Genomic DNA, 27,816 nt, shown 5'->3' on the forward strand with positions numbered 1-27,816 from the left:
AACAAGGGAGGGGGGCTATAGATGCCCTGACAGAAAACCAGCACAGAGGAGAATGGGGGCAATGTGTCACGGTGACTTCCAGCTGCTCACCTTCTCCTCCACGACGGTCACCGTGGTTCCGGCCAGCAGGAAGGCCTTGAGTGGCACCAGGTCCTTGAGGGTGTGCTGCATCTCATAGTTACAGGGGATGACTTCTGCCCAGGGCTTGCGGACTGTGCTGAAGAGAACTGTCCTTGGGGAGGGGACATGAAGACATTGTGCCATTACCTAGGGGGCTGTGGCCGGGACCAGGGACCAAGCTGTGAGGGCCCTTTGAGAAGACGTTCACACACGTGCACAGCGTGACCCTGAGGGCCCAGCACCATCAGGAGGGCGGGGCTAGAAGGCGGGAGGGATATGGGCACAGAGGAGAAAGCAAAACCACAACTGCCAGCTGGAGCCTTCCCCCTGGGGCACGACTGTGTACTGAACAGCGATGGAAACCAACCAAACACAAATCAAAAGTTTTTAAAACTTCAGCAAAGTAGTAGTAAAAAAGTGAATTAGGGCTGGCCCCACCGCTAAGTGGCTGAGCTTGCACGCTCCGTGGCAGCGGCCCAGGGTTTCGCTGGTTCGGATCCTGGGTGCAGACATGGCGCCGCTCATCAGGCCGTGCTGAGGTGGCGTCCCACATAGCACAACCAGAAGGACCCACAACTAGAATATACAACTAGGTACTGGGGGGCTTTGGGGAGAAGAAGAAAAAAAATTGGCAACAGATGTTAGCTCAGGTGCCAATCTTAAAAAAATAAACAAATAAAGTAATTAATACTCTGGGATGAGTTAGACAGATGAGGGGAGGAAATTTTTTTTCTAATTTACGTAATTTTTAAAGTGGTAGAATTATTTGTGGCTCTTACTTTTTTGTTAGTCTTTCCAAAAATTAAAACAACAGCAAAAGCATCGTCGGCTGAGATTAACCCAGCCCCCTGGCACAGAATTGGCTGGTTCCATCACTGCCTTCTCTCCAGCAGCAAGGACAGCTGTTCCCTCTGTTCTGTCACCAGTGGGAACGGTGGCACTGCGTGTGGGCAATTTTAGCTCACCCAGATTCCCAACAAGCCTGTACTGTTTACTTTCAGTTGAGGTTTTAAATAATTTTTATTAAATGATTCTTTTTTAAGAGAAGCTAGTTTCCCAGATTCCTTGAGGGCGTCAGCAGCAGAGTCCGAGTGAGACGAAAGCTCAGTGAACTGGATCTCAGTCACACGTTTTGTTTTCTGTACTCTGGTCACCAAAAGAGTCACGTAACAACAAAAGCTGAAAGCGGGAATTTTGTAAAAAATAAATAAATAAACCCAAACCAATACTCATTGAGAACTGACTCTAAGTTCCTATAAAATTCTTCAACTTCAAAAAAGATTCTTTATAAAATAAGAGAAAATGTGTGATACATATGAAGCCCGTGGGATGGACTAGATTGGACTTATTGAGACAAGCAAGAACCCAGGACTCAGGGCTGAAGACCCATACCACACGTTAGATGTCAGAATAAGTTCTAGATGAATTAAAAGATTAAACCGAAAAGGGTTTCAATCTTAAGGGCTGAAATGAAAAGGCTGTCCATTTCTTATCTCTCTGTGGACAAAGAAATGCGATCATTCAGAAAACCTTGGCCTTTCAGGGAAAGGAGGTGGAGCTGCCCTTTGAGTGGAAGGTGAGGAGTCTAGGAAAGAAGTGGAACACTCAACCCAAATGCACCCGCCGGGCTAATGGCCTGGAGGGTCCCTCTACCGAGAGAGCGTGGCCATAGTTGTTCAGAGTGGGCTCCTGGGAGGAGGCAGGCAGGTCTGAGCTCGCTGTGACCCCGGTGACCCCGGGCACCGCTCCCAGCCAGGTCTCCATCCTTACCCTGGGGATGGGCAGAGCCGGGGATCTGTAAGCGGCCGCAACTTGGCCAACTCTTCTGCGGAGTCTGTCAACCTGGGCAAGGGTGCCGACCCGCCCGAGACGAGGGACTCCTCCTCCAGCTCTCCCGACTGGGTCTGGGTAGTCAGCCCAGACTCTAGAGAGCCTTCAGCCTCTCCGATGACCTCTTCAGGAAACTCCTCGCCTAACTGCTCCATGATGAGAGAGGGACTGACAATCTGCCAGAGAAGACAGAGAAACCCGTCCAGGGCTGCTCTCTTCAGACTTCTCCTCTGACGCAATGTGAACGTGTGTGCACAGGTATCAGTGTCTGGATGAATTGGAAGATGAGCAAACACGTGAAGTTAGGCTGCAGGAAGTTTAAAAAAAATGCCAGTCTTGTTTCTTGAGTGATCTATGTTAGAGTAAAAACAGCAAAAATAACAACTTCCGCATGAAATAAGAGATGCCCACATTTCTCCTGGTCAGACGACATCCTCGGGTTTCACTTCGATGGGAAGGAGAAGGGAGCTGCAGGGGAGCTGGAGAATGGGGCTGGGAGCATCAGCCTAGAAGTGAAATTCTGGGCTGCTCGCTTGTTAGGCTCCTATTTCAAGGCGGACAGAAGGGGTAAGCACGGATGAGAATTACTCCAGCTGCAGCAAGGGGCTGAGCGGAAGCCAGTTCTCTGCTCGGAACAGGTATGAATCAGAAAGACCCATGTTAAGGGATTTCCTGGTCCCCAAGAAGCTGTTCTGCCTGCACAGGAGATCCCATGGACCCCCAAGTAGAGGCCCCCATATTCTCAGGAAAGGCACACACCTCAGCCAGCACGCCACCATATTTTTTTCCTTCATCTTCTTCATCTTCCACAAAATCGTAGGTCACATAATAGCTGTAAGTGATAAAAGGGCCTTGGGGCCCTGGTTCTGGATCTAGGACAGAGGTGTCGGGGACCCCTCTGACATTTCCAATAGTCACCACAAACTGTGCCTCGCGTGGCAGGAGATCTGTAGGGGGAACGAGCAGGAGTGAGGGGAGCCACTGAGACAGAAGCTGCAAGACAAACAGCACGAGAGGGCGGGGCGAGCCTAGCATCCATGCAGGGCTGAGCCTCAGAGTTTGCAGATTGCAAATTTGTTCTACGTTCCAACAGCGACTTAGTAAGTCTCCTTTCGGTAAGACACCCCTCTTAAGCCTGTTTCTTGCTCTGTATAATGGGAATGACAGTAGCTGCTTTGCAGGACGGGTACAGATCAAGAATACATGTTACCTGAGCAGGTGTCTGGCACTAAGCCGGTGTAGCTATGTTATGCATTTTGTCACCCTGACCTTGAGAAGGCTCTCCTGCAGCTTGTGGCGTGGGCCACAAGGGGGTGATCTCAGGCCACCATGGAAGTGAATAAACTGATGTAACGAATGTTTCCCATTTGCCTCAGAAGGGAAGGGACCACAGTGGTCCCAACCTCCCTACCACTCCTGTCCCCAAATCTCAACCACAGGGATCAAAATCTGGGAGAGCGCTCTGACCAAGGAGGTGAGCTACACTTGACTAGGGGAGTTGTGGGGACAGATGGGCACACGCCCCCAGTAGGATGTCAGATGCCGGTTCCCCTCCGCCGTGCACATCAGCACCCTCACCCCCACTGTGGCTGAGGTCCCGGAACAGGTGCTTCTCATTGGGAGACACGGTGATGTCGTCCAGCACACAGAGCCGGGACAGGCTGTCGATGGTGAAGCCTCTGTAGTAGGGCACCAGGGCCAGCGGGTTCCCCTGAAGCACCAGCAGCCGCAGGTGCTGGAGCGTGCTGAGGCTGGCGATCAGGCTCTGCAGGTCCGTCAGGTTGTTGAAGCCCAGGTCCAGAGAGACGAGGGTGGGCCTAGAAGGTGAGCAGGACTGTTCAGGAGTCAAGAGGCCAGGTGAGCAAAGGGCTGGTGACAGGGACCTGTGGTCTTGCTGCCTGGCCTGTCCTGCCCAGCATCCCCCAGCACCCCGTGTCCAGGACAGACGGAAGGCTTGATACTAAGAGCAGGAGGGGAGACTGCCCATCCTTGAATCACACGCCTTGTGCTGCCCTTGACCCAAGTCGACCCCCTTTCCGGAAGGACCTCCTGGTTCTACTGTCCCCTCTCCGCGACATTGCCATCCTCACCGTGGTGCAGACGGCCCCGTCACATCCTGCCACCACCTGACTTCTATTTATAGGGATCTTCTCTTTTCAGTTAAACATCTTGGTCTCTCCTGGAGAGCCTGACAGGGTGTTGTACATCTAGAAGGTTCTCAACAAAGACTGACAGACTGGCAAGGAAGACAGAGGGAAGCCACAGTGGGGAGGAGCAATGGGTGAGGACGGAGAGCTGGGTAGATACGGGGCCCTTGAAAGACGGTCTGGAGGCTCTTGAGGGGTCTAGAGGCCGGAGGGCACTTTCCAAGGCCGGGCATGTGCATGACCACAGGAAGCTATCTGGTTCACTTCTTGGGGCCCTCAGGTGAAGAAGAAGATGCCAGTGAGGACAAAGGAGGCGCCCGCCAGCTCAGCCCAGTGAAGAAGGCCAGGACGAGAGTCGGGCGGCTTTCCTGCACAGACTAGAAAGCAAACTGATTCCAGCTCTGAGGACAGAGGCACAAAAACACAAGGGGGCGCCCCCTCAGCACAACCTTCCATAACCACAGCCGACGGGCCCCCGGACGGAACTCAGGTACCTCACTGCGTCTTCCTCCCCTCCCTCCCGGGCCCGTCCTGCCCGTGGTGTTGGCCACATAGTCAACGGGAAATACACTGGAAGACTGCTTTGTGGGGACCAGCACGCAGACGTCACCCCAAATCAGCCTTCTTCAAGAGAACTGGGGGAAACACCAGCAACACTGATTCACAAGAAGTGTACCCTCTTTTTAATCTCAAAACAGTGAAAGATGGAGGTTCCGCATATATGTTTCCACGAAATCCACACCGAGCTTTAAGCGGGTTACCTCATGGTGAGCGTGTTTTCCAAATGAAAAATCAGAACACTTGGTACTCAGTCCACAGCACGAGTCTGAAGCCAGCTGTCAGAGGAAGTCCAAAGTGTCGTCTCCTTCCTGCGCTATGTTCCCTGACAGCTACAGTCTATGGACAAGGGGTCCCGAATCGTATGCAGCCAAGACTGTAGAGGCAGCTTGGCCAAGAGCAGGAGGAGGGAGGAGGAAATTACGGTGAGAGAGAGGAACCTTCCAAGAGTGTACATGGTCGGGTCACCCAGGAGAGCATTCCTAGGTCACCCAGGAGAGCAGGGAAGTGACATTGACCCTCGCCTTCTGCCCCTTCCGGGCTGTGAAGGGAACGACAGCGAGCCTAAGCCCATGGAAGTGCTACCCAGGATGCTGAAACCCTGGGAATCTTCCAGCATGCTCTGACAAGCCTTCCTGGCCCCCCTTCCTCTAATGGCCTTTCACAGGGGGGTCTGATCCCCTCTTACTTCTCAGATCCAGGGTGTTCAGCTTCCCACTGCTCACCCACCAAGGAGACAAAGTCAGACATCAATAACTGGGAGGTGACTATCCTGCACAACCTCAAATGCACACTGACCTTTCAATCCCAGTGGGACATCCAGATCCCACCCAGAGCTGTCCGCACGCAGGGCAGCGGTGCCCACTTTGGGGCAGTGTCGCCCCCTAGTGGACATTTGGCACTGTCTGGAAACATTTTGGTTGCGAGAATCGGTGTGGGTGGGTGCTCCTGGCATCTGTGGGTGGAGGCCAGGGATGCTGCTCAACAGCCTACGGTGCAGAAGACAGCCCCACAGCGAAGAATGATCCAGCCCAAACGTCACCAGTGCCCAAGTCCCCACGCTAAAGCACGGCATCAAAGCCAAAGGTCTCACTCACTCCCACTACCTCTTGGTACCCGCTGCTGGGCTTCAGTGGGATTTTTTATTGGGTCAGAGAAATAAATCCTAGGTCTGGAGTTGGCCGCCAACCAGGAGTTCTTATAGCAAAGAGCAAAGTTGGGATCGTCAAGCCGCCAGGGTAGAATCACCCAGATCTAAGGCTTAATGCTTCCTCTCTCTTTCCATTTGGGGCTCTTGAGTTACCAGTGATCCGCGGTGACATACAGACTTTCCAAGGGGCCCAGAAGTTTGTTGTGACCTAAGCCCAAGTGCTGGAGGCACGGGGGTGGGCGGGCACACAGACACTCCATGCTGGTGACCTCATTGCCGTAGAGCTCCAACACCTGCGACAGAGCAGAGAGACAGGGCCTGTGAGGCCAGTCCCACTGAGTCCCCAGCCTTCCTTCCACCTGGGACACCGAGGGGAGAAGTTATGACTCACTCATGCCACGCCTCCCTGCGTCCAACTGGACTCCCTTTCAAACATCCGGGAAGAAAGTATGCCTACGGCAGGTGTTGGAAAGTTTCTTTTCCTTTTGTGGAGGAAACTTTAAAGTTTGGAATGGGAGGTGATGTTGGAGAGGGTGGGAGGGGACACGAATAACATCTTGGCAACTTGTCAACCCCTGGCAATGCATCTCTGGGAAAGCCAAAGGGACCCCGGAAGGAATAGGAATAAACTCAAAGATAACAGCCAACACTCGCCTTTCTCCACCAAGGCCCTGCCTGGTTTTTTCTTGAGAATGGCATTGAGCCATATTTCTGAGTCCCTTCTGCCACTAAATCTACTAATGTCAACATTTAATTTAAAATTGAGACCATTTTGACATGCTCAGCTGAAGACTCATAATAAAGCCTGGCCTACAGTCATTCATTCATTCATTCATTTTGGTGAGAAAGATTGGCCCTGAGCTAACATCCGTGGCCAACCTTCCTCTATTTTGTATATGGGATGCTGCCACAGCATAGCTTGATAAGCAGCATGTAGGTCCGTGTCCAGGATCTGAACCTGTGAACCCCAGGGCCCTGAAGTGGAGTGCACGAACTTAACCACTATGCCACTAGGCCGGCTCTCTGGCCTACATTTTTTTAAACAATTTTTTATTGTGGTAAAATATACATAACATGATTTGCCATTTTAACCACTTTTCAGCATACAATTCAGGGGCATTAAGTACTTTCACATTGTCGGACAGTCATCATCATAAGCTATCTCCAAAACTTTTCATCACCCAAACAGAAACTCTGTGCCTGTTAAGCAATAACTCCCCATTGCCCGCCCCGTGCACGTCATAACCTCCAATCTATTTTCAATCTCTGTGCACTTGCCTCTTCTAGATATTTCATGTAAGCGGAACCGTCTAGTATGCGGCCTTTTGTGTCTGGCCTCTTTCTTTCAGCATAATGTTTTCAAGGTTCATCCATGTTGGAGCACGGGTCATTCCTTCTTTGACTAAATAATATTCCACTGTATGGACAGGCATGTTTATCTTATTTGTCCATTCATCTACTGATAGACACTTGGGTTGTCTCCACCTTTTGGCTATTGTGAATAACGCTGCTATGCACATGGCATCCAAGAATCTGTTTGAGTCCCTGCCTTCAATCCATCTGGGCACATACCTAAGAATGGAATTGCTGGGTCATATGGAAACTCTACTTTTTGAGGAATCTGGTCTATGTCTTAAAAGCCTGGCGCTGGCTCTTAGGACATAGCCGCAATGGCCAAAGCTTCTGTGCATGGGGCAGGGCCGGGCAGGGCCCTGGGCTCCTTTACCTTGAGAGTGGGGGGCAGATTGACGGCGTCGATCTCCTTGATTCGATTAGCACTCAGGATCAACTCTTCCAGCTTCGTAAATTTCAGGAGGTCTTTATCCACCAGGCTCACCTGGAAGGGAAGAAAAGGTAGCTAAGAGCTCCCGTGGGCAAGGCTGCACTGGAGCAGAAGCCAAGTCTTACCCATCTTCAGAGACTTACCTCCCAACCCCCCGAACCCCTCCCCTCTCCTGGAAGCCTTTCCTGCATTGTTCTGCCAGGATCCAAGTGCCTCATCCTTGCAGTGACCTCTCACCTCTTCAACTCTCACCCCCTCCTCTGACTGTAGGGGTTATACAACTTCCAGCTCAGTGTCCTGTGTTGGTCTGTGAGCTCCTGAGGGCAGGAACCCCATCTTCTTTGCTGTCTACCCCGGAGCCACAGTGAACACTAAGACTATAAGTTTACACAGCAGGGTCAGACCAGAAGCTTCAGGGGCCCATCCATGAATCCTCAGTTCCCTGTGGCCTCAAAGACATCAGAGGCCCTTCCTGGCTAGGCTCTCTTTTCTAAGGTGACCAACTGTGCCAGCAGGCCCAGGATTGAGGGGTTCCCAGTGCTAACACCAGGAGAATCCCAGGCAACCTGGCACAGGTTGCTCCCTCTCCTCATGCCCCAGGACTGTGTAAATTCAGTTTCTCCGGGAAAGGAGAAGCAAGCTCAGGAAGGCCGAGACCAAGTTCCTGTGCAATTTTGGGGCTCTGTTACGGATATAAGTAAAGAAGGCTTTTCAGTACCAGAAATTAATATAGTACTATGCCAACGCCCCCAACCCCTGGTCCCCACAGTTTAAATTAAGCAGAATCAATATGGACCATGAAAAGTCTTGACTAGGACCCAGGAGGGCTGACTGTAGGGTGTGCCAGAAGTCAGGTGTAGAAGATACATAGTGGACTCCCCACCAGGGAGAAGGAAGACAACACTTAACAAAGAATAAGTGGGCAGCTGGCCCTGCTTGGTAGGAAGCTGGTGAGATGAATTAGACAGAGGGCAGAGCTATCGCCCCATCCTCCCTCCCACTTAATGCCTGGGTCTTACCACTAAGTACCGTCATGGGAATGGCCTCCCTCACAGCACTCACATGCTTGTTCACCATCCGTAGGGACTTGAAGTAAGAGTAGAAGAAGGTGTCTTTGAGCCTCAGTGGATTCTGGATGGCCAGTTCTCTCAGAAAATGGTCCTCTTTACTTGAGCCCTCCAGCAGAGCCCAGGGCGAGTGGGGGCTGCGGACCAGGTCCAGCAGAGCCTCCATTGTCTCCTCCCCGGGGCTCGCAGCCTCCTCCTCTCTGGGGGTCAGCTCCCTCCATGTTCGCCAAGTTTGAGGAAGAAAGCGTGACTTATTCTGCAATAGTGGAGGTGGAAAATTTCTCTAGTTACGGCTCAGCCCTCTCAAGGATTCGAAAGTCTCCAAATAAAACAGATTATAAAATAGGAGGATCAAGGATAAGCGTTTAGAAATTTGGATGAGTAATTGATACTTTTGACTGATTATTAGCCATGGACATAACTACAGATGAGAGAAGATACAAAATAATAAAAAGGTCCATTCCTAGCTTTATGAGTTTACTCTAAAACTGGGAGCCTTGAAGATGCAAGTAAAAGTGACTAAACATTTAATGCAAAATTTATGTACTAGAAGCCAGGAGGGGCAAAAGGCAATCTGTGGGAGGTAACCGATCAAGGAAAGGTGTTTGAAGAAGAGCCGGCAAGGTTGGAAAGGTAAATTCAGATCCTTTAGATGCCATAAGTGGATGATGAAAGACTTCGTCCCAGAGTTTACTTTCTCCCATCCCTTCCTCCAGGAGACTCTTAAGAGACATCTAAGAAACCCTAAAGCTCAGCACAATGCCAGGCACACAGTAGGTGCTCAACTGATGTTTGTTGCTTAAACGAACAAATGGATTAGTTCCCTGATTGGTCTCTCAATTTTATACTCTGTGAAAATGGGAACACTGACTTCTCCCTAGGGCCGACAAGTGTGGCCAGCCCAGCTTCCCACCAAGACCACAGAAACCTTTCAGGACCCGCATGAGACTCCTGTGCCCACTTGAGGAGCCTGGGTTCTCAACGTCATGCTCCTCCTCCCTGCCACGTGCACCCAGCTGATGAGGATGGCCCTAACCGCCAGCAATGCTCTCAGGATGAGTGCACACATCAAAGTAGGAGAGAAAGGGACCTTCTTGGACAGTAAAGCGCCATTCTTCGTCTTGAAGCTGTCACAACTATGCCCAGAGCCTTATTTCGTTCTGCCTCCCCAAAGCCCTGGAAGCATGGGGGGAGGGCGCAGATGCACCTGCTCTAGCCTTCCTGAGCCACCACTCGCTCCCCAGGGGAAAGCTTTAGGAGGGAAGGGCCTCTGCCCTCAGAGACACGGAGACAGGGACGGAAGGCGGAAGCCGCTTCTCCCACATCCACCCGCCTCCGTAGCATCCGAACAGGGCCTGCTCAGGACCATCGCCCCCACGCGGCTCGGGGCTCTCGTTCTGTGCTCTGGGGCTCTTGAAGGGTGAGCAGCTCTTCGCCCACACGAAAGCTTTTCACTCCAAAAGGAGCGTGGTGTCTTTAAGAGAGCGAGAGGCCCTGCCCCAGGTCAGCCCGAGGTGCTCAGGATGGGGTCTCTGCCCTCCACCCCCGGGGTCAGCGCCCACAAGCCTAGGCGGGTAGGGAGGGGGGAAGGGGGGCCTATTCGGTCCAGCCCTGCAGAGTCCCACCCCCACCCCAGGTCAGGCCGCCCGCTAAACGCCCAGATGCGAACCTCCTCTCAGGTCCTCCAGATCAGCCAACTCCCGGGGCTGGCGGACCCCACAGCCCCCGGGGCCAACCCCACCCCGGCCCCGCTCCCAGTCCCCAGGCCCTGGCCTGGCCCCTGATCCGTCCCCTCCGGCTCCCAGACCCCCTGAGTCCCTCCGCCGCCGCCCGCGCCGGCGCCGCACCCAGCTGCCGGTGCCGCACGGGAACTCGCGCAGACACAGCTGCCGCAGGTGCTCGCGGACCGCGGCGCTCAAGGTCCGGGCGGGCTCCTCCATGCCGGCGCACACCGTTGCTAGGCAACCGCCCGGACGCGCGCGCCGGGGCCGGGCATCGGCTCCAGGCGGCTGTGGCCGCAGAGGCGCAGGCGCTCCCGGAACCCACGACTTCCCGGTGCGTGCACACTTCTCCGGCCAGGAATCAGAGACCCGGACTCGGTCCCCAACGACCTGGTTTTCTCTTCTGACCTTATCTGCGCTCGCAGCTGTAAAATTGGGCTAAGAGTACCCTTCCCTCTACAGCCACGGGGTTATAACTTGCGTAGCTCCCAGCAGGTGTTGAGCGCTTCCCATATGCTAGTCTGTTTCCATTTCTCCTCCGCAGCACCCTTCGAGGAAAGTGCTAATTCTTATCCCCATTTGATCGATCTGGAAAGGAGAAATGAGCGCAAGGTCAAACAATCCTAACACTCTAATCAATGGATTCCAAGGTGGAGCTCTTCATTCCTCGAGTCAGGGGTTTATCACTGTCTCCTGTATAACACATTTCTGTCTGTCTGTATAACCGGTGTAGCACCAAGACCCCATTTTGATGCAATCTTATTCACCTCTCCATTCTCAGAGCCTCTAGGCCACTGCCGGCCACACAGTAGGGGCTCCTGGGCACCGGTTGTGAACTTCATGGGATAAGATGATTCTGAAAATTTGGAAATGCAACATCTTTATTGGATTATGATTTACACACTATAAAATTCATCCGTTTAAAGTGTACAATTCTGCAGTTATTAGTATATTCATAGTGCCACTATATTCGTAGTGCAACTATAATTTTCAACGTCTTCTGTTCCCTAAAAGGAAACCCTGTCCCCGTTAACCAGTCATTCCCCATTCCCCCACCTGCCCAGCCCCAGGCAACCACTAAAATGCCTTCTGTCTCTATGGACTTGCCTCTTCTAGACATTTCATGTAAGTGGAATCATGCAATCTGTATCCTCTTGTGTCTGGCTTCTTTCGGTTAGCATAATGTTTTCAAAGTCTGTCCATATTGTAGCAGGTGTCAGTGCTTCATGCCTTTCTCTGGCTGAGTGATATTCCAGTGCACGGACAGACTGCATTCTGTTTATCCTTTCATCAGGTGATGGACATTTGGGTTGTTTCCACTTTTTGGCTCTTTTGAATAATGCTCTACGAACATTTGTGTTCAAGTTTTTGCGTCAACATATGTTTTCATTTTCATTCCTAGGGTAGATACCTAGGAATCAAATTACTGGGTCACATGGTAACTCAATGTTTAACACTTTGAGGAACTGCCAAATTATTTTATACAGAATCTGCACCATTTTACCTTCCCACCAGCAATATATGAATGTTCTGATTTTTTCATATCCTCACCAACACATATTATTTACATTTTTTTATTATAGCCATCTTAGTAGGTGTGAAGTATCTCATTGTAGTTTTTAATTTGCATTTCCCTAAGGCCTGACTAATAATATTGAGCATCTTTTCATGGGCTTATTGGCCATTTGTATGTCTTCTTTGGAGAAATGTCTATTCAAATCCTTTAGTCATTTTTAAATTGGGTTATTTGTCTTTTTATTGTTGAGTTGTAAGTTTTTTTTACATATTCTGGATACTAGTCCCTTGTTTTATACTTGATTTGCAAGTATTTTCTCCCATTTCTGTGGGTCATCTTTTCAATTTCTTGATAGTGTCCTTTGACACACAGAAGTTTTTAATTTTGATAAAGTTTGTCTGTTTTTTTCTTTGGTCGCTTGTGTTTTTGGTGTCATTTTAAAGAAACCATTACCTAATCCATAAAATTGAGTTTTGAGCATGAAGCCAAGAATGAAAAAGTTAAAATCTCTACTAGGGCAAAAACTTTGAGATGAGCTTTGCTGATTCAGTTCCTGATAGTCTTTTGTTTTACTGGATAGGCATCAGAGACCAGAGCAGTGGCCTGTACCCTGATCTTTCAGTTGTCATGGATGATGGCTATCAGCACAGACTCTCTGCCTGAGGGTCATCACATTCTTAAGGAACTCAAAAGAACAAAGTTATCAACTTATAGCAACTGTTGCGGGGGGGGGGGGGGCTCCATAAAATCTACAGAGCATGTCTGAGTTAGTTAATCAGAAGTCATTCAAAGTTACAGAATGGTTTCTTTTCTACAATATGGCTCCCCTTATGTCAACCTTGTGTTGAGCTGGTGTCAAATCACCCCTTTTGTTGTTCATCCTCAATCTTGAGGGATTATCCTGTTGATGAGGGGCATAGGTTGTTCCATCTCATTGAACCAGTCTCTTAGTAAGATGGTGTTGCAGGTGGGCTCCCAAAGTTCAGCTTATGTTGTGTAAGCAAGTAACCAAGTATTTAATAAAAAGTATTTCTAGAGAGACAAAAAGAAAAACAAGGTTAATGGTGGGAGCAAATTACAAACCTTTCTGAGCCCAAGTGGCAGCCAGTCAAAAAGGTTTCTAGATGTAAGAGTCAAAGCATCTTTTGCAGTTTGAAGTGTCTGTGATGATGTCATCAGGTGTCAACAGACATGAATATCTCTTAAGTTTATATCAAACTATCCAGCTTCAGTTTGCAAGATTTCAGGAAAAATGGCAGGTTCAGTTCTCAATGATTCCAAATGAAGATGATGGGAAAAAGTTCAAAGTATTAGTTTGAAGATTTGTAGCCAGATACTTCAAGAGGCTAGAAGAATTCAGGATCCAGTCCAGTCAACAGATAGAAAACAAAACCTCAAAGACAATTATCAGAACTGGAACCTAATATCCATGAATGTGTACTATAGTTTCTATTGAAACATAATGTATCTCTCTAAAATCACCCTCATTTTTTATAAAAGATAGCCAAAGTAAGACTAACTGGTTTGCAAAATAAGTTCAGTGTCAATAAACTTGGCCCAATTATTTACATAAGTATAGAAAGAATAACAATTGATTATACAGGTTTTTTCAAATCTGCTTAGCTGGAACTTTTTATGAGGAATCTTAGATTGAACTTTAAAGGCTTCTCCAGGCTAGGAAAGCCAAGTCAAAGACTTGTCATCAGATTTTGCCTGCAATACCCACAGCTTTGGGTAGATTCCTCTCTTCTCTAGGTCTCCCAAAATATTTCAAGATTCCAGGTGCCTGCCAGGTAAGTGATCCTACTTACTTAGTGGGTAAGATTGCTGGAATTCATGTAAACAAGGTACCAGGCCAATATTTCCAAATGGCTTTATTCAGAAAGTCAACGCTTATTCCTCAAAAGCTGTCTTGTCATATCTGAATCTGCATGTTTCTCTCAAATATGACATTCCAGTCAAAGTCTTGGTAAGGTAACCAATGTTTCCAAATGTGTCCTGCTATAAGGAGAACAGATTCTTATTGAACTTATGCAAATAACTATATTGCCATGAAAACAATACTCATTAGAAGTTTCTAATTCCTGGAGGGATCAGGTAGGGAGAAAAAGAAATGTTCCAAATCTGCTTACAAAGGTATAATTTATCAAATTTATATAAGTCATAGCACGAGAGAAAAAGACTTCCTTAGATCTGGAAACAAAACAGAACATCAAAAAAATCAGCAATATCTCAAATGAAAAGTCATATAAATCATAGTCATCCTCATCAGTTCATTCAGTCCTGTGTAATTCATTCTTGATCTTAATTTTCTGTTGGCAGTTTTATGAGGTCATCAGTTTCTGTATTAGAGTTCTGTAATTTCTTACCCCATTCAGTTTTGCAATCTGAAAGTTTATCAGAAACCTGTATTCTAGCGTGCCAGAGTCCTTTCCATGAATTTCTCTGATGATAAAACATATTTTGCAAAATCATCAGAGTAAAACATTAACTGTCTGTAAACAACAAGATCCCAAAATGGCAACTGACAAAGAAATCTGGTTAATTTTGTAACATACAATACTTTAAAATAACAACCAGAATTATGGCTGACAACCAGGACAGATCAGAATTGTAGGAATGTTATATGATTTTTAAAACATTTATATCAATAACATTTACCGAGATAATACCACTTAAGAAGGTTTATCATCATTTATTTGACAATGCTTCCTATGTAATTTGACAGACCAAATAAGCCTAATTAGCTTAGTGTCTTCCTCCTTATAGGAAGAGAAAATCTCTTTGAGAAGTCTCGGGGCCCTCTGAAAATCCTCAGAGAAATTCTCTTCCTTCTTCCAGGCCAAAATAAAGCTTTTATTCAGGATTTGAATATTTTGGTTGGGCGGCGGGAGCTTGTAAAAAATATCGAAAGGTTTTAAAACACTTGGTCCAATAGAAAATAGTGCTCACTCCATTCAATCAACGTGACAACAGGAACAGTCAAGGGCGAGCAGTTAAAACAGTGAAAAAATCCTAACAGTGTTTCTGAACACAGGAAATTATTTTAACAAAACATGGATTTTCTGTCTTTAGGTAGACTTACTCAAAAATAAAGAAAAAACCTTTTATAACCCCTGTATCAAGAGCAGACCAAAAGTTCAAGAAAATTATCCTTTTGAGAGAGAAGACCAAATTTTAATTTTTGCACCAGCTCATGTTTTTTTTCACATTAAAACTCATTTACTTAATTGGATTTACTTTAATCTTAGCCAACTTGACCAGGCATAAAACTCCTTTCAGAATTTCTCTTTTACAAACCTTCTATAACTTTCTTTTTACATTCAGAATTTGTCCCATGCTTCCTTTTTTTTCTTCTAGTACGTTAGGACAAATTTGTCTTTCTTAACCCAACAAACAAAAATATTTCCATTCTTTATACCTGCTTTATTGAAAACATACACTTTACTTTCCCTAGACACAAAGATGTTTGCCTTATTAATTTTCAGTAGCTTTAATTGTATATATTAATTAGAATTTTTAACCCTTACAGACCCTAGGAAAAACTAAAAACAAAGCAATTATGAACTGTCTTTTACATTAGCATATTGTTGCTTGGCAAATTTATAAATACTTTTTATAATTTCTAGAAATATGCTGCTTTGTGGTACAATCTTAATAAAATACAAGATATGTTTACTAATAGACTCAAACATCTTTTAGTTTCTTTGTAATAAGAAGCCAAAGGTAGATAAATCTAGACATGTCTAAGGATAATGTTTCAGTATTTTATCTTATTGGAAAAATGACCTGGATATTCAGTGAGTTTTTTATAATTCAATTTTACCTAGCAACACTTCAAAGTTTCAAGTTACCAGAAAGATTTTGGAAGTTATTTTAAAAATACATGTCATGAGATATCATTATTTTAAAAAGTTCACCCAACACTTTTATCTTTTTCACATCTATTTAGTTTACTCATTCCCAATAATTATTTAGATTGCCTATAAAACTTCATGAGACATTACACAAAATTAATCATTTTAAGTTACTATTTTTGCTAACCAATTTTGTAATAGAGATAACATCAGCTTATTTGACCAATAAATGGAGAATAAGGGCTGCATGTCTGCATCACACTCAGCGCTAACTCTGGAAGACATGTCCATTTAATCAAACCAACAAACTTAAACAAGCTTTCAGTTACCAAAGATTAATTTATATCATGTTAACTTGAAAGATATTTGGGTAAGTTTCTATTATATTTACAATGTATGTAAGTGCTTATTTTTAGCCAATTAAACAGAGCTCTTAATTTTTGGCCATACCATCTGGAGGTAGAAATGCCACACACACATCTAACCTACATATAGACAGACATGCCCAGTCTTCACAGCTACTGTTTTAAAAAATTACTGCCACGAATCAGGCACAGTAATACAAAGGTCCCTAGTTACGAACCCAAATTTTGTTTTCAGCCTTTTTACTAATATTTGTGGAGAAGACACTCAAGATGCTAGATTTTTGATGAGGGCACTCTTGTGGCCGTTTTTTGGCCTTTTCCCTTTTTTTCCTTCAGTCTTAGGAATTAGTGATGGGTTAGATAGTCCCAGAGGATTTGCAAGGTCTCGGAGATAAGGGAAATGGATGGAACCTGAACTGCCTCTAGAGCTGAATTTCCAGCCTTACAAGGATTTTCCAAGGACAGTTGCTCTTGATTTCTCAGAAATCAGGTTGTAATTCAAATGACATTATAGGCTGATCTACCTGTCCACCTACATAATAAAGGCACAGAGAAACCACTCAAGTTTTCTCCAAGATGGATTATCTGGGGCATAACCCATCCAATTGAAAATGCACTCTGACTGACAGGGGGCCAAAGAAGGGTGCAGAGCCCAACCGCGGGCATCAACATAGTTATCAGATTTAGTCAAGTCCCATTCAGCCCAGGCACTTAGTCCCTGAGCCAGCACAAGGCAAGCCAGGGAGGCAACAGGCAAAGGCCTGGAGCGGGCTGGGGCTGGCGGGTCCCAATGCCAGCGTTGAGAGTTAAGTCCCTGGCAGAAAGTTTTTCAAGTTTTTTTTTTTTAAAAGATTGGCGCCTGAACTAACATCTACTGCAATCTTTTTCTTCTTCTTCTCCTTCTTCCTCGTCTTCCTCTTCTTCTCCCCAAAGCCCCCCAGTACATAGTTGTATATTCTAGTTGTAGGTCCTTCTAGTTGTGCTATGTGGGACACCACCTCAGCATGGCTTGATGAGCAGTGCCAGGTCCTCAACCAGGATCCAAACCAGTGAAACCCTGGGCTGCCGAAGTGGAGTGCACAAACTTAACCACTTGCCCACGGGGCTGGCCCCAGTTTTTCAAGTTTTGATTTTACAGAAGGTCTAGGTTCTGCTCAGGTCCAGCCTGAACTGAACCCCAACTTGGTGATGACAGACAAAGTGACGAAGGAGACAGACAAAGCAGGGAAAGAAGTGATCAGGCCTCACCCTCCCGGCCTCTTCCCAAGGGTTGTCAAGATAAAGGTCATGCAAACAACAGTTCCCCGGGAAAGACAGTTTACAGAAGAAATTACAGGTCTCCTGTCCCATAACTGACTTAGTAGGCACCTAAAATACTCAACAAGCTCTTGACAAGAGACAAAACAGGGTTCCAGGTTGTCAGTCAAATGAGTGACCAAGGTGCCAACCTGGAATCACTCCAGGTGCCCAAAAACCAGAGGAGAGCTCCCAGGGGAGGGAATGGGTTGTGGAGCCTGCCTTAGCTTCTGTCACACCACAAGAGGCAGCTGAGATTCCAAATTTGATTGACTAGTCATTGCAAGAGCAATGATTGTGGCCACGTGGTGTTATAGAAAAATACCATCTTTTTCTTTTTCATGGACTCATAACTGAAAGTTGCCCAATTTTGAAGAATGCAGCCTAGGGGGCTGCAGGTGGGAATCAAATTGGTATTACCCATTGTTTCAGAATTGAGACACGGCCGGTCAAAGTATACTTATGCTGCAGCTAGAACCAAAACCAAACCAAGCCAAGCGTTATTCTGTGAGTGCATCCCCTAATTCTTCCTTATTATCGAGCGTCCCCGAAACCAGGAACCTCACCGTGAAGGCCAGACAACGGCTTCCTTTGTCTGAAGTCACGGAGGGAGTCCCCTGCCAAACCAAGGCTTCCTTTCGGACGTCAGACTAAAAGGAAGAAGAAATAAGAATTTCGTCACTTGTACGGAAGTTACTCACCAAAAAGACACGTTCCAAACCAAGAAACTGTCTCTCTATTGCAAAGTGAAAATATGCGCCAAGGAGTCGGCAGTGCCAAGCCAGGGAAGAAGCCCAGAATGGTCCCAGGAGAAATGCTCCTGGCAGCTGCTGGACTTGGCCACAGGTCCTCCACACTGGCAAGGGGTTGACGGATCTCGGGCAAAAAGGTCCATCTGGACTTAGCTCCTGGCTGATTTGTCAATTTGTTACCACACCAGGTTTGTTTTTGCCCGCCACCCGGAAAGCCAAACACCGAGATGACGAGATTGCAGCAGAGAGAGAGTTTAATCACAAGGCAGCCATGCGAAGAAGCAAGAGCATGGGTCTCAAATCCACTTCCCCAAAAATAGGGGACACGGATATTTATGGGATAGGAGCAAGGTGGTCTGAAATATGGAGAGAGGTGATTGGAGGTGAGGAGAGGTGAGAAAATTGATGATCTGCCCAAGCGTAGTCAGACTTCATGCCTCTTCATAGGACCCATGTTCATAGGACCCACAGCAGCATTAGCATGATCTGAGGGTGGAGTTTTTAGCCTCTTGATGTCAACAGGTTGCCTATCGGACATCTGCGTGGGCCCAGTTGATGAGTTGGTGGTCTCAACCAGCCTGGAGTGGACAAAGGAGTTCTAATTCCTGATGAACAGCTCAAACACCCAATACCATGGTGACCCAGGCTCCAGCAAGATGTTATCTATAGGAGCCTAGTGGGTGTCAGAGAGCATATTGCCTAAACAGCACAGTTAACAATGGGTGGGTTAAACAGCTAAAAGCTATAATCAGTCACTGCAAAAAGGAAAAAAACTTTAGTTCCCAGCTACTTAATCATCAATGGCTAACTCTTTGCCAGTTTCAGTAACAAGCATTCTTTATATATTGTTCTTTTTTTTTTTTCCCCCTGAGGAAGACTTGCCCTGAACTAACATCTGTACCAGTCTTCCTCTATTTTGCATGTGGGCTGCTGCCACAACATGGCTGACAAGTGGTGTAGGTCTGAGCCTGGGATCCAAACCCCCAAACCCTGGGCTACTGAAGTGGAGCACTCTGAACTTAACCACTATGTCATAGGGCTGGCCCCAATATATTCTATTCTTTCTATATTTTGTCAGATATGTGGTTTGCAAATATTTTTCTCCCAGCCTAGGCTTGTCTTTTCATCCTCTGTGCAAGTGTCTTTAGAAGAGCAAAACATTTTAATTTTGAGGAAGTGCAATTTATTGATGTGATCCTTCCAAACACATCCACTGTGGTGGACATCTATCATTCTTTTTGACTGTCCTATGTCAGAACACCTTTCCTATTATTAGAAAAATTCTCCAAAACTTGGATATAAGCCAAAAAGAGAACCATATGTCCTTCAAAGAATAAAACACATATTCATGAGTCTATAGTGACATAAACCAATCAAGAAGATGAATCAGGGATGACTTCTGGGATCTTGATTAAACAACTGGGTGGTTGATGTGCAGTGAGAGAAAAGAAGTCTGGAGAGGGGAAATCGAGAGTCCTGTTTGGAATGAGTTAAGTTTGAGACGCCCACTGGGCTTCTATTTGACGGCAAGTCAACCATTGGACGGCAGCTAAGAGCTCAGGGATGAGGTCACGCCTGGGGGATCTGTAGAACCCAAGACAGACAACAGAAGAGACAGCCAGGAACCCCCTTTCACCCTTAATCCCAAGTCCCCCTTCAGCCACTGCTGTCTCTTTCCTCTTCTTATCCAAGCTTCTTGAGAGAGCAGGCTGTACACACTTTCCTTACTTCCCAAGCCACCACAACATGGCCTTCACCCCCACCAATTTATTCAAAATCCCCTAGCAAAGTTCCCAGTGACCTCATGTTGCCAAACCTGGTAAATCTCTTCAGCTTTTATCTTATTTGACCTTTCCATGGCTTATAATGGTGCCAATCATTTCCTCCTTCTTGCAAACCACTTTTCACCTTGTTCCATGACAACACCTTTCTCTAGCATATTTCTCTCCCTGTTGAGCATGCTTTCTCATTGTTCTAGACTAAGTCATCTTCCTTTCCCTCTTTTGTTGATGGAATGTGCCCCAGGGCTCCACACTTGGCTTACACGTCTCACATCGCTCATCCCTTGTAGGCTTACAGTTTTATCAACCACAATATACAGATGGCACCCAAATTTATGTCTCTAGTTCCTTCCTTCAAGCTGCAAATCCAAATGTCTAATGCAGCTGTACGTCTTTATCTGAGAGTTCCACGATACTTCTATCTCACCACACCACAAACTGAATTCTTCGCTTCACCTGAGCCCTGTGATTCTCTCTGTTTGTAACACCACCATCCATCCAGTTGCCCAAACCAGACACCTTACAGTTGTGCTCAACTCTTCCCTTTCCACTATCCCCACATCACTCAATCATCCTCTCTTGTGAATTTTACCTCCTACATATTTCTCAAATCCATCCACATATCTTCATCTCCACTCTCACTATTACCCCAGTTCAGATCCTCGGCTTTGGACACATTGAGTGTGAGGTACGGGTGGGACATTCACCTGGAGATGTTCATTAAGCAATTGCACATTTAGATCTAGAGTTTGAAGGAAAGAGACATTAAAGTGTGAGGAACATAGATCAAGGATGGGGCTCTTGGAGACACGTCCATTAAAGGGCCAACCCAGAAGGTGATTCAGCCTGAGAAAGCACTGTCAGGGAGGCAAACCATACCAGAATAATGTGGTCATGGAAGGAGAGGAAAGAGAAGTTATCAAGAAGGGAGGAAGTGGTCGGCAGCATTGCATACCCTAGAGGGGTCAAGTAAGACGAAGGCTGAAAAAAATCCCAGTAAGGTTGGCAGCATGAGGTCACTGGAGACTATACTAGTTCTCTATTGCTGTTGTAACAAATACCATAAACTCAGCAGTTTAAAACCACAAAGTCACTGTCTCACAGTTTCTGTAGGTCAGAAGTTCAGCATGGTGCAACTGGATTCTCTGCTCGGAATCTCACCTAGCTAAAGTCAAGGTATCAGCTGGAGCTAATGTTCTTACCTAGGGTCCAGGGTCCTCTTCCAAGCTCACTGGTTGTTGGCCAAATTAACTTCCTTTGACACTTTCCACGTGGCTCCTTCCATCTTCAAGCCAGCAAGGGAAGTTGAGTCCTTCTCATGCTTTGAATTTCTCTGACTTCCTCTTCTGCGCTACTCTCGTTTTTAAGGGCTCATGTGATTACATTGGACCAACCTGGTAATCAACCTATCTTAAGGTCAACTGATTAGTAACTTTAATTACATCTGTGAAGTCCCCTTTTTCATGTAAGATGACATAATTATGGGAGTAAACACCAGAGGGTGAACATCATAGGAGCAAAATTCTGCCTATCACAGACTTTGCTAGGGGATTTTCAATAAATTCTTGGGGTGAAAACATATTGTGGTGGTTTGGGAAGTGAGGAAAAAGTGTGCATAGACCACTCTGTCAAGAAGCTTGGATAAGGGGCTGGCCCCGTGGCTGAGTAGTTAAGTTCACACGCTCCACTTCGGTGGCACAGGGTTTCGCTGGTTTGGATCCTGGGTTGGACATGGCACTGCTCATTGGGCCATGCTGAGGTGGCATCCCACATAGCACAACCACAAGCACTCACAACTAGAATATACAACTAGGTACTGGGGGGCTTTGGGGAGAAGAAGACGGAAAAAAAAAAGAAGATTGGCAACAGTTGTTAGCTCAGGTGCCAATCTTTAAAAAAAAAAAAAAAGCATCTTGGATAAGAAGAGGAAAGAACAGTGGCTGAAGGGGGACTTGGGATTAAGGGTGAAAGGGGGTTCCTGGCTGTCTCTTCTGTTGTGGTTCTTGGGTTCTGTGGACCCCCCCAGGTGTGACGTCGTCCCTGAGCTCTTGGCTCCCATCCAATGGCCGACCTGACATCGAGTAGAAGCTCAGTGGGCATCTCAAACTTAACTCATTCCAAACAGGATTCCTGATTTCCCCTCTCCAGACTTCTTTTCTCTCACTGCACATCAACCACCCAGTTGCTTAATCAAGATCCAGAAGCCAGCCTTGATTTCGCTCTTTGATTCATCTCCACATCAGTCCACCAACCAGTTCTGTAGACTTCATCTCCATCCACTCCACCCTGGTCCAAGCCACCGTCATCTCTCATCTGGACAGTTGCATAACCTCCTAATTGGTCCCTCTGGTTTCATCTTGGATTGCCACAATCCCTTCTCCACTTAGCAGCCTATCTTTTTCTTGCTTTTTAAAGTCCACTAGATCCTATGTTTCCCTACCTATGGCCAAGCAGTGGTGCCTCAGCACAAGTTCTTCATCATGGTCTTGTAAGACCCTCGAGGCCCGGCCTCTGCCTCCCTCTCCACCGTCCTTCCCTTCTCCCACTTGACTCTGACTACCATGACCTGCCTCCTGTTCCTGACCACATCAAGCTAATTTTCACCTGAGAACTTCTGCACTGCTTTCCCCTCTGCTTGGAGGGCTCCAGATCTTCTCATAGCAGGCTACTTCTCATCTTCCAGGTCTCAGCTTAAATGTGACCTCCTCAGAGAGACTTTTCCTCGTCACCTGACTTACAGAGTCTCCCCATCACTCTCTATCGCGCCACCTTGTTGTATTTTTATAGCTCTTATCATTTGCCCGAAGCTTTCTTGTTTGTTCACACTGTTGATTGTCTGCCTCTTGCCCACTAGAACGCCAGCTCCTTGCGGGCAGGGACCTTGCCTAACTTCTTCACCTCCATTCCTGAGACCCTGGAAGAGTGTCTGGTCAAAGTTGGCACTCAAAATATGAATAAGAGGTTTCAACAAATACCTCTTGAGCACAGATTCTGGTTCTAGGCCCTGCGATTGCAAAGATGCAGTTGGGAGTCTGATGATGTTCGAGGTCAAGCAGAGTGGAGAGGAATACTTTGACTCACTATGCTCACAGTGGTTATCTGGGCCGTCCCCGCACACTGGCACAGGCATGCTTCAGAAATTTCCAAAGATAATACCTTTTGCAAACCTCAGGCCAGCTTTATGCTTACGCACACTCACTGTGACCCTCCCCAGAAATTCCCTGCAGGGGACTGACCTGCAAATCCTGTAAGTCATTTGTTCCTTGTGGGTTGTGCCCGTCTACCATGGGCTTCAAACTTTCTTCAAGTCAAATCAACAAGCTCTTTCCAAGAAGAAATGGCAGAGAGATGTGTGTGTGTACTGAGTCAGGCATCTGCCTACCTTGAGGGTAACCTCAGCATTTCCTTCCAGCCCTGCTTTCACTCAGCCTTGGGTGGCAGAATTTTGAAAGTGTTTTCTGAAGAAAAGCTGAGCAATAATTTGCCATGGGCGGGACATTAATTGCTCTTCTTCCTCACAACTGGCCCTTTATATATCTCCTGAAGACCATGGCGAGCACATCTGGTTCAAGAAGCTGGTGCTGAAGCAGGCCTTGTGCTCTCTCGCCATGGTCTCCCATATAGGTACCACTGCGTCCTGCTGCCTCTGGTTCTTGGGCTGTCTCATCACACAGGGAGGAAGCCTCTGGAGGGGCTTGGCCCAGTGGTTGCTCAACGATGGCTTAAGTGATTGAAGCTCGGGTGGGCGGGGGTAGCTGCCTCATGTGCCTCACAGCATCGTTCTCTTTCTCCAGGATCCACTAGGTTTGCCCTGTTCCTGCTCTGCTGTTTGGGAACTTTGATGCTCTCTCATACGGGACCCATCTATCAGCTACAACCAAAAGAAATACAAGCAATAATCGTAGAATTACAGAACTTGTCTAAGAAACTTTTGGATGACTACGTAAGTGCCCTAGAGACTTCTATTCTAAGCTGTTTCTTTAAAACGCCTTACATTGCCTCCAGAAGAAGCCTATCCTTTTCAGACCTGAAGCTAGGGCTGTGGATACGCCAGGAAGGGATGGGAACAACTAGATAGGCTGTTATGGAATTTTTATGAAGGTAGGGGTCAAAGGCAGGAATTAGCCCAGCCAGCCAAAAACTCAACAGTTTCTCATGTACTATAGCATTTGCTTTAGTAGGCTTGCTCACCTCTAACATTTTTCGTTCATAGTAATATTCAATTAGTTTTCCTGCCTCTAGCACATCCCTAGAGATGGGCCATCTGCCCGCCCATTCAGGAGCCCCTAAGGAGCAGCAAATGCCAACCTAAGCCATAAATGATGTCCCAGCAAACGCAGGACATTAAAATCCTCTTGTGGGTCACTGTTAGCACAGAGAAGGGCAGTTAACAAATTAGGTGTCTGTTTGCATGCTACTTTACTTGTTTAATTAGGACCTGGTCGGCTTCTAGCAGAGGCACTGCTGAGCCTGACTCCATCGGGAAGAAAGTATGGCTGAATAAATGTAAATATTCTTTCATTTTCTCAGAGTTGTGATTAAGACAGAACCACTTAGGTGGCTTTGATTAAACAAACAAATATCAAAACGTGGAAACAATTCGGGAAATTGGCCTTGCCCTTCCCTTCCTCCCTGGCGTGTAAACCTTAGCCTCGGCTTTTACAGACACAAAGGCACAGGTTGTTTACCAGCCCAGGCGACTGGGAAGTTCAGGCTGATCAGATGCTCATGGCACTTCAGTTGAACCCAAAAGCTCTTAGTCCTTAGGAATAGGGACAGGAGAGGGCACGGTCTGGAGTCCTTGTCATCTTGGAAAAACTCTCCCTGGCATCTTGGAGGCCTTTCCAGGCAAGCGTACTGCCCCTCTCCACCGCCATGGGGCGTGAGGGGACAGTGGCCTTAATGCCGAGTCACAACGAGCAAGGAGCAGCATGGAAACCCAGATGCTCTCCTATTCTTCACCTCTCTGGGCCCCCAAGCCATTAAAAGCAGGTTCCAGAAGGCTGTGGAGACCTCAGCTAGATAGAGCAGAGGAGGCAGAACGGGGTAGTGGTTAGTAGCCAGGCTCCAGAATTACCGCTTGACGTGGGTTGGAATCCTGGGTCTGCCGCTTGATCGTGGGCCAGCTCCGCACAGCACTTGAGCTTTATTTTTCTCTGGGAATGGGGATGGTGATGACTGCAGCCTCAGACGGGTGTTGCACCAATTAGATGCTATGGCGAGAAGGAGGAGCTCGCCCAAGCCAGTCACAGGGGAAGCATTCAGATGTCAGCCATTGGGATTTCTAGCTGTTATTACAAACCCAATGCTCACCCTTTTCTCTCCCTCCTTCCACAGCTGAACAAAGAGAAGGGAGTGCAAAAATTCGACAGTGACTTGCCGTCATGTTTCACCTCTGACTCCCAAGCACCAGGCAACATCAACAGCTCAGCCATCCTGCCTTATTTCAAGGCCATCAGTCCATCATTAAATAACGATAAGAGCCTTTACATCATAGAACAGCTCGACAAACTCAATTTTCAAAATGCACCAGAAACAGAAGTTTCTATGCCTACAGATAACTTTGAACGTAAAAGATTCATCTTGACCATTTTACGATGGTTTTCAAACTGCCTGGAACATAGAGCTCAGTAGGTCATTTAAGGCCATCTGGTTGAACCGATTCCTTACAGAATGACAGAAATGTATGAAGCCTGAAAAAGAGATGAGCTCAGTGTGAGAACTCTGCTGTCAGTTATTAAGTAAATGATTCCATGAACTATCTCAATGAATCCCCAGATGGGCCAGTCCTGCAATGACTGAGATAATCAATAGATGAGTTGAATTGTAAAAGATTTCAAGTTATGTCATTGTTTTTCATCTTGGTATTTATAGAATATTTTTCTACTTCAGACTTAAATGTTACTTTTTCTCAGTAAACCCTTGTGAGGGTAGGAGGTGGCAGCTATGTTAGTTTATTGATATTTATTGTATTGAGAGTTAATGCTCCTCGGAGGAGCCCTTGGAAACTATTTAATAAATTATATTGAATTTTCCTCATAATCTGTCTTGGATTTTGTGAGAAGGTTAAAATGCGGGACTGGGAATCCGGGCTGGGTGGTATGACTGAGGGAGCGTGGGACATGCTGTGGAAACAGATACTAATTCTGTCACTGCCAATTCTCCCCACAGGACAGGCTCAGTTGCAAATGATAGTAATTCTAGAAGCAACAACCATTTATTATTTTCTTTATGCCAGGCCATGTGGTGGGGAAACTGAGGCAAGAAGTCATTTAGTCACTTGCCCAAGGTCACACAGCTGTGAAGTGGTGGGACTCAGATTCAAGCTTGCTCTTCACCGCTCTGCCCAACCTTTGTCCCTCCTGGACAGTGACGGGGTCTTAGAGGCACTTAACGCCATGCCTGGCACAGAGCTATCATTCAAACATCTACTGCGTGATTCCCTACTGGATTTCTAGTGCCTCTGCTCCTGCAAAGACCTGTTCCATCATTTCGTCAGTGATAGCTTCACAACCAGGGCCAAAGATTTTATTGTTTGAATAAATGTTGGGTCCCAGATTCTTAGAGATCATCTGGATTAATTGTTCTCAAAGCGTCTCTGGACCCACAGCACCAGCATCACCTGGGAATGGGTTAGAAATGCAAATCCCTGGACCTCACCCCAGACACGGTGGGGGTGCAGCCAGCAATCTGTGTTTAAATGAAACCTCCAGGTGATTCACATGCACGCTCAAGCCTGAGAACCACTGATCTAGAGTCGATCAGCACCTTCATCTTCATCTTATTTTGGAGGAAACAGAGGCCCAAAGAGAGACTATGATTTTCCCAAGTTCTCATATAAGGGAGGTGAGGTTAGGACTCTGAGAGATGCAGTTCAGCCTTGGACCTCTTCTCATTCTTACTCTTGGTATTTCCACTCCAGTCCAACACCAGGCTTTTAAGCCCCCAAATGTCCTAGCCTTCAATGACAATATTTTGGTCAATACATTCAGAAACACCTACTGTGGTGGACACCTATCATTCTTTTTAACTGTCCTATATTGGAACACCTTTACTATTACTAGAAAAATTATCCAAAAACTGGGAAATAAGGCAAAAAGATGACCATATGTCCTTCCAAAGAGCAAAATAAATATCCATTAGTCTGCAGTGATATAAACAAACAAACGGAGGAGAAGGGACAAATGTTCCTTACAGAGTTTTAATTAGTAAATGCAGAGGAATGAGGGAAAGAGGTAGTCACCGTTGGAACACTGCAGAGCGAATTGCTCCACGCGGGCTCCGCACACACGGCTGAAACCTACGGGCGACACTTGGAGGAGAAGCAGGGAACCCGCGTAGCCTCGCGGCACTTTCCCTCAGATGTTTACTAACGAGTGGCGGGTTAACTCGCATCCACACACTCTCTGCCGTTCCTCCTCCAGGACATGGCGCTGAGCCCCCTCCCCTCCCCTCGACAGCAGGCTGGAGTGCGGACTCGCTTCTCTCGCGCAGAGGACGGCCGAGAAGGAGAGCGGCCAAGGGAGGACAAACAAGGCAGACCCCACCCTCATCCACGGAGCCGGGCGGTCACCCCCGGCCCGTGGGCGTCAGGTGCTCCTGACCGAGGCGATGGGAGGGGCGCCTCGCTCCCCTCTGTGGGACTCTTCCCGGAGATCCACACGCCCAGTGTCCTCATGAGGTGACATCAGACAAACCCACATTGAGGGACATTCTACGGACTCCCTGACCAGTGCTCTTCAAAAGCATCAGGGCCAGGAAAGACAAGGAGAGAGGAGGAACCGTCACAGACTGGGGACCAAGGAGACAGTGGGATTGAACACAATCTTGGAGGGGATCCCAAAAAAGGATGTTAGTGAAAAAACTGGTGAAA

General features: G+C 47.0%; 2 protein-coding genes across 7 annotated transcripts in view; one reads left to right on the forward strand and one right to left on the reverse strand.

Moving 5' to 3' along the window:
* Positions 1–18,049, reverse strand: part of LRRC43 (leucine rich repeat containing 43) — a 29,368-nt gene extending 11,319 nt beyond the window's left edge. For 2 of the 6 annotated variants that reach the window (XM_070515963.1, XM_070515962.1), the window contains exons 1-8: positions 10,503–10,729; positions 8,651–8,911; positions 7,532–7,642; positions 5,959–6,098; positions 3,529–3,767; positions 2,710–2,897; positions 1,891–2,126; positions 91–232 (exon numbers count right to left, since the gene is read on the reverse strand). In XM_070515963.1, the coding sequence (XP_070372064.1) occupies positions 91–232; positions 1,891–2,126; positions 2,710–2,897; positions 3,529–3,767; positions 5,959–6,098; positions 7,532–7,642; positions 8,651–8,911; positions 10,503–10,595 (1,410 nt within the window). In that variant the 5' untranslated portion in view covers positions 10,596–10,729. Of the gene's footprint in view, positions 1–90; positions 233–1,890; positions 2,127–2,709; positions 2,898–3,528; positions 3,768–5,958; positions 6,099–7,531; positions 7,643–8,650; positions 8,912–10,324; positions 10,383–10,502; positions 10,785–17,976 lie in introns of those variants that run through there. The other 4 variants (XM_044775939.2, XM_014858733.3, XM_014858730.3 and 1 more) reach the window with 4 other exon arrangements.
* IL31 (interleukin 31) lies at positions 10,594–27,758 on the forward strand. Its single transcript, XM_070516806.1, has 4 exons — positions 10,594–10,710; positions 22,798–22,878; positions 23,680–23,984; positions 25,121–27,758. The coding sequence occupies exons 1-4, from the start codon at positions 10,594–10,596 to the stop codon at positions 25,575–25,577; spliced, it is 960 nt and encodes a 319-aa protein (XP_070372907.1). The 3' UTR covers positions 25,578–27,758.
* The last annotated feature ends 58 nt before the right edge of the window (positions 27,759–27,816 follow it).

The sequence above is a fragment of the Equus asinus genome, chromosome 8, assembly GCF_041296235.1.
Source record: "Equus asinus isolate D_3611 breed Donkey chromosome 8, EquAss-T2T_v2, whole genome shotgun sequence".
Taxonomy (NCBI): Eukaryota; Metazoa; Chordata; class Mammalia; order Perissodactyla; family Equidae; genus Equus; species Equus asinus.

What these genes read in the sequence shown, in the direction of transcription:
- IL31 (XM_070516806.1), top strand. Translation starts at nt 10,594, where the DNA reads ATGCCGGCGCACACCGTTGCTAGGCAACCGCCCGGACGCGCGCGCCGG. An exon ending in CCGGAACCCACGACTTCCCG is followed by an intron (nt 10,711 to 22,797) that starts GTGCGTGCACAC and finishes CTTGCCCACTAG; the next exon opens with AACGCCAGCTCCTTGCGGGC. An exon ending in TGGAAGAGTGTCTGGTCAAA is followed by an intron (nt 22,879 to 23,679) that starts GTTGGCACTCAA and finishes AAGTGATTGAAG; the next exon opens with CTCGGGTGGGCGGGGGTAGC.